Consider the following 6416-nt stretch of genomic DNA (forward strand, 5'->3'; position numbering starts at 1 on the left):
CCTTTGTACAGGCGGCATGGAGGTACCCCATTGTGACACTTGGTCAAAACATGTGCATTGCAAAGATCCGGTAGTCCAAGTTAATTAGGACAAGGTGCGGGCACTATTAGTATACTATGCATGAGACTTGCAACTTGTAAGATATAACTTTCATAACTCATATGCTTTATTACTACCGTTGACAAAATTGTTTCATGTTTTCAAAATAAAAGCTCTAGCACAAATATAGCAATCGATGCTTTCCTCTTTGAAGGACCATTCTCTTTACTTTTATGTTGAGTCGGTTCACCTATTTCTCTCCACCTCAAGAAGCAAACACTTGTGTGAACCGTGCATTGATTCCTACATACTTGCATATTGTACTTGTTATATTACTCTATGTTGACAATTATCCATGAGATATACATGTTACAAGTTGAAAGCAACCGCTGAAACTTAATCTTCCTTTGTGTTGCTTCAATACCTTTACTTTGATTTATTGCTTTATGAGTTAACTCTTATGCAAGACTTATTAATACTTGTCTTGAAGTACTATTCATGAAAAGTCTTTGCTATATGATTCACCTGTTTACTCATGTCATCACCATTGTTTTGATCGCTGCATCCACTACATATGTTTACAAATAGTATGATCAAGGTTATGATGGCATATCACTTCAGAAATTATCTTTGTTATCGTTTTACCTGCTCGGGACGAGCAGAACTAAGCTTGGGGATGCTTGATACGTCTCCGACGTATCGATAATTTCTTATGTTCTATGCCATATTATTGATGATACCTACATGTTTTATGCATACTTTATGTCATATTCGTGCATTTTCTGGAACTAACCTATTAACAAGATGCCGAAGTGCCGGCTCCATTTTCTGCTGTTTTTGGTTTCGAAATCCTAGTAACGAAATATTCTCGGAATTGGACGAAACGAAGACCCGGGGCCCTATTTTTCCACGGAGCTTCCGGAAGACCGAAGAACACACGAAGTGGGGCCACGAGGTGGCCGGACTATAGGGCGGCGCGGCCCAAGCCCGGCCGCGCCGACCTATAGTGTGGGCCCTCGTGACGCCCCTTGACCTGCCCTTCCGCCTACTTAAGGCCTCCGTCGCGAAACCCCGATGCGAAAAACCATGATACGGAAAACCTTACCGAGACGCCGTCGCCGCCGATCCCATCTCGGGGGATTCACGGAGATCTCCTCCGGCACCCTGCCGGAGAGGGGATTCATCTCCCGGAGGATTCTACACCACCATGGTCGCCTCCGGAGTGATGAGTGAGTAGTTCACCCCTGGACTATGGGTCCATAGCAGTAGCTAGATGGTTGTCTTCTCCTCATTGTGCTTCATTGTTGGATCTTGTGAGCTGCCTAACATGATCAAGATCATCTATCCGTAATTCTATATGTTGTGTTTGTCGGGATCCGATGGATAGAGAATACCATGTCATGTTAATTATCAAGTTATTATACATGTGTTGTTTATGATCTTGCATGCTCTCCGTTTCTAGTAGAGGCTCGGCCAAGTTTTTACTTTTAACTCCAAGAGGGAGTACTTATGCTCGATAGTGGGTTCATGCCCGCATTGACACCGGGGGAGTGACAGAAACCCCTAAGGTTGTGTTGTCTCTGTTGCCACTAGGGATAAAACATTGGCGCTATGTCCGAGGATGTAGTTGTTGATTACATTACGCACCATACTTAATGCAATTGTCTGTTGCTAGCAACTTAATACTTGGAGGGGTTCGGATGATAACTCTGAAGGTGGACTTTTTAGGCATAGATGCGGTTGGATGGCGGTCTATGTACTTTGTCGTAATGCCCAATTAAATCTCACTATACTTATCATGTCATGTATGTGCATTGTTATGCCCTCTCTATTTGTCAATTGCCCGATCGTAATTTGTTCACCCAACATGCTTTTATCTTATGGGAGAGACACCTCTAGTGAGCTGTGGACCCCGGTCCATTCTTTAATACTGAAATACAAATCTGTCTGCAATACTTGTTTTTACTATTTTCTCTCGCAAACAATCATCTTCCACACAATACGGTTAATCCTTTGTTACAGCTAAGTTTGGTGAGATTGACAACCTCATCTGTTTCGTTGGGGCAAAGTACTTTGGTTGTGTTGTGCGGGTTCCACGTTGGCGCCGGAATCTCCGGTGTTGCGCCGCACTACATCCCGCCGCCATCAACCTTCAACGTGCTTCTTGGCTCCTCCTGGTTCGATAAACCTTGGTTTCTTTCTGAGGGAAAACTTGCTGCTGTGCGCATCATACCTTCCTCTTGGGGTTGCCCAACGAACGTGTGAAATACACGCCATCACCCACGCTAACGGGGGCGATGTATAGGAAAATCCGAATGAGACGGTGAGACCGAGGCTACATACATCGCCAAAGATGGGACAAGCCTAGGTCCTCTCGACGCCGGCCCTAAGCTCCTCGCGAAAGGGGTAGGCAATTCCTATTTGACGCTCGTTGTGCATGTTAGCTTGCCAATGCTCGCGTGAGGGGCGACTTGGGCCTCGGCCTTTTTGCAAGTTAGAGACGGGAGGAAGATGTATAGGTAGCTCAACTACCGACCTCACCAGAGATGGGGACGTCGCGGCCGCGTCGTCGCCGGTGGAGGCGTGGAAAGTACCTCGCAGGAGACGGGGACGGCGCGGCTGGCCACGACGTCACCGGAGGAGACGAGGAAGGGTACTTGGGGTTTCGGGTGTTGGGGTCCTAGGGTTCGGGTGCGGGGCTCGCCGATGTTCGGTGCATGGGGTGTCGCCAGAGTTGGGGGAGGTGGGCGGGTTTAGAGGGAGGTCCGCGTGGCGGCGGACTGGCACTAAGGCGAGACACCGCGGGAGCGGGACCGACCTAGGGGGAGGCAGCAGGCATTCTGGCCCAGTGGTGGAGGCAGAATTGAAAGGAAGAGGTCGGACTCGGACGTGAGCAAGAAGAAAACTTGTTGGGGAAAGAGTTGCTGGATCAGGGCCCATCTTGTCTTCGTGCGGGCGTTGGTGGCCTAACAGGCCCTAAACGTGCTGAATATGAGCACCCAAGAAAAGAACAGTTTTCAAAACAATAGAACTCTGAGCGCATTGCAATTTGCAACAGAGAAGCAGCACTTCACATCAATTCTCGAACACTGTAATAAGCAAGAGAAGACCGAAAGAGGCGACAGATACACCAAACGATGAAACGATACCAAACATCCCTCTGCTTCTGCACGAGACCTGAAGGCGCTGAAACACCACTGCTTCTGCATATCGAGTTCAGCTCTGCACTGGCCTTTATCACATTTCCAAATCAAAAGCAAGCCAAACTTTAATCAATCTACTGTGGTACAAACAAACACTATCTCAATTTAATCTTACATGCGTCCCGCGGCACCCCGAGGACGCGGCACGGGCCAGTTTCACTTGCGGCCATTACACACAAACATGGGAACACAAACGTGAAAGCCAAGAATGAATTGCCTGAAACAGCAGACCCTTAACCCAGGGCATCAGACAAACACCAGGACGGATGGACTCGTGCACCCAGATAAACCGGCGCGGGCTCATTCCGAAGAATGGAACTCTGCGAGCGTTGGCATGCAGAGAAGACTCATCGCGAGAAAACCAATCCACCGCCGGGTGTCGTGTATGCCGGTGGACAGAAGCCACAGTTCTAGGTCGCCAAACTGCTGCTTCATGCCTGACGGAGATGCAGGTCAGGAGGTACGCGGAGATACTCGGAGTTCTGCTCCCCTGATGAATCCGAAAGCCGTTTTGTCAGAGCCAGGAATGCATCTGCTGATTAAGTGAAGCTGTCGATAGGTTGTGAACCGATTACACTACCTTTATTTGGTTCAGTTCTCTCGCCATTGGAAGCGCCGTTTTCGCCCTTCTTCGTGTTCAGGAAGCGTCCCCCGGTCCCCCTTGCCCTTCGCATCGCATGCTGGTGACGGGACTCGTGAAGATAAGGCTGCAATATCGAAAGCACTGCTTAACAAACTACTCTGAAGTTCAGTTAAAAAAAACTACTCTGAAGTTCCTTCTCCAGGTGCTTAACAAATGGGACCAAATTAAGGACTGGGTAGCAGGAACAAAGGGATTGCTTCACTAACCTTTCTGTCTTTAATCGCCTTTCTCTCAAGTTCAGCCTTTGCCCGTGACTGCCTCCGTCTTAGAATTCCATGATACTGCTTAGCATTTACATAGACAGGCTCCTCCGATATTTCAAGAGGCAAGGGCATGCGAGGCTGAGTTAATCCAGGTAGCTGGAAATGAGTCTGCATGGGTCACAAAATAATTGCAGCCAGTTCAGGGAAAGGGCAGTGGAAGCAATCTTTGTAGAGTAGAATCACACTGATCTAGCAAACTATTGGGCTCAACCCAAATGTGCAGACATTCAGATCTTCCGTTATTACCTGACTCATGAGCAACCTATAAACAAACTTTGCTAATCACAAATCATTATTTTATTTAGATGAAAAATTTATCAGCCATGATTAGAGCATCCTTTCTAACCATTTGTGGAATTCAATAATTCAAATATTATGAACTTCATTTATACCGCCGTAAGATTTCCAAATAACACTTCTGATCTTTATGCATCTTGGATTTTGATAAAATTATCTTATATTGTCCTTAGCTGAATTATATCTACTCAGTAATACTGCAATTTACACCAATACCGTGAAAAAGTGCATACATGGGGGAGATGATTTCTGATATTTAAATTGGCATAGAATGTACCACAGCTTGAGCTCCATAGGGACCAACCATGCCTGCATAGTAAGCTTCAGGGTAGTGATATGGAGCTGAAGCCTGCACAATGCCAACATGACATTTGAGATAATGAACGTGTTGCCAGATAAGTGCGCACATGCATTGCCAATATAGCCACAGATTAACAAAGGGGGAGAGTTCGCACAATTGGTTGGTTTAGCTCCAGCTGTGAATATGGTCCTAAATAGTCTGAAGCCAAAGCAGGCATCTGAGATGTAGCATGCTGCTTTTCTTCATCAAAGCTCCCATCTGGTATTCAGATACGTCAAGGTAGCAAATACCAGTTAGATAAATTAAATTACTGACATGCTCATTTCCACTGGTAAGAGCTATTCAGATTTAAGTATCAGGCGCATAAATCAGATTCTTCTTGCTTATAATGATCATTTATTAAAAAGAGAGCACGGCAAGTGAAGCTACAACTGAAGACAACATCATGGCACCACCTGTCCGTCAACACAATACCAAGGCATATGAGATGCTCCACGCGAGAGATCAAGAGGGATGGATGCATGTGTACATGTTTCAGTATTGAAGTGCTGCATGGTTTCTGAACCATCTTTCAATCCATATACTATCCGCTTTCTATAAATGTCATACAATAACGGAAACTGCTGTACTAGCACACCCTAGATGCTAGTAGATGAGTATATCTGAACTAGTAGCTCTTTAATTTACTTCACATTTTTTTGGAAACTTTTAAATAGCATTTTTTTGAACTTTTCGTAAATGGGTGCGCGCGCACCCAGGTTCCATTCACCATTTTCGCTCTTTCCATCAACAAATTTAGGACAAATTTATAGCCAAAACAAGAGTGAACAGAGAAGACATAAAACTACCCTTCACCAACCTGCTACAAAAAACAGTCCACTGAACAGTAGAGGTGAACGAGAACAAACCTCTTGGTTCCCCTGATCTCCGTGAATCCTCGCTGCTCTCCGCGCGCGCGTCGTCGACCGCCTTCCCCGGCGCGCCCTTGGCCGCACCACCACCTCCACCATGCGGGTTGCTCGACAGGCTGATTCCGGCCCCGCTCCCGGGCGCCACGACGGCCGGGGACACGGCGCCGAGCCCGGAGCCCGTCCACCAGGGCTGCATCGCCATGCCGGACGGCAGCGCGCCCTGCCCTCTCGGCTGCACGAGGTTGGTCTCGCCCGGCCGTGATCCCATGCCGCCGCTCATAGCTCCGCAACGGTGAATTCAGACTCCCGCTGTTTCAGACAGCACATAACATAGACGGGAACAGAGGTCAACGAAGCTGCTTCTTCACAAATCAATCAATCAATCAGTCAGCCGGGCGGTTGCAAAAGCAGAACAGTGGAACGAGCATCCCAGGATGGATGAAAGCACTCAAATCTGAACATGGCGACGGGATGAAATCCTCGGAAGGAAGAAGAGCGGTAGTCGTACGCAGGGATCATTAAACAAACGGTCGGTGGAATCGTACCGGAGACAGGCAATTAGTGGTGAACAGGAGAGCTCTCTGGACGGAGAACGGATCGCAAAACCAACGACTTTTCTCGGAAGTTATTTCCCGCAGGCATGGCTCGCGGTACAGTACCGGATTACAAATCATTTGATGTCCGGCCGCAAGCTTGAACTAGAAACACAGGGATACTAAGAACAGTAAAAAAAAAAAGATGCCACTCTAGCTAGCATAG

The 6416-nt window shown here is 47.2% G+C and overlaps 1 protein-coding gene across 1 annotated transcript; it reads right to left on the bottom strand.

The window, feature by feature from the left end:
• Positions 1 to 3291: 3291 nt before the first annotated feature.
• LOC124703952 (nuclear transcription factor Y subunit A-7-like) lies at positions 3292 to 6080 on the bottom strand. Its single transcript, XM_047236185.1, has 6 exons — positions 5655 to 6080; positions 4901 to 5004; positions 4723 to 4794; positions 4092 to 4256; positions 3823 to 3949; positions 3292 to 3732 (listed from the first exon to the last, which is right to left on the bottom strand). Exons 1-6 carry the CDS (start codon positions 5935 to 5937, stop codon positions 3674 to 3676), a joined length of 810 nt encoding a protein of 269 aa, XP_047092141.1. The 5' UTR covers positions 5938 to 6080; the 3' UTR covers positions 3292 to 3673.
• Between the last annotated feature and the right edge of the window lie 336 nt (positions 6081 to 6416).

This window comes from Lolium rigidum, chromosome 3 (assembly GCF_022539505.1).
Source record: "Lolium rigidum isolate FL_2022 chromosome 3, APGP_CSIRO_Lrig_0.1, whole genome shotgun sequence".
Classification (NCBI taxonomy): domain Eukaryota; kingdom Viridiplantae; phylum Streptophyta; class Magnoliopsida; order Poales; family Poaceae; genus Lolium; species Lolium rigidum.

Excerpts from the sequence above, each read along its gene's own strand:
- LOC124703952 (XM_047236185.1), bottom strand. The coding sequence starts at position 5,937 with ATGAGCGGCGGCATGGGATCACGGCCGGGCGAGACCAACCTCGTGCAG. Across the intron at positions 5,005-5,654 it reads GAGATCAGGGGAACCAAGAG|ATGGGAGCTTTGATGAAGAA; the intron begins GTTTGTTCTCGT and ends TCTGAATACCAG. Across the intron at positions 3,950-4,091 it reads AGGCGATTAAAGACAGAAAG|CCTTATCTTCACGAGTCCCG; the intron begins GTTAGTGAAGCA and ends TCGATATTGCAG.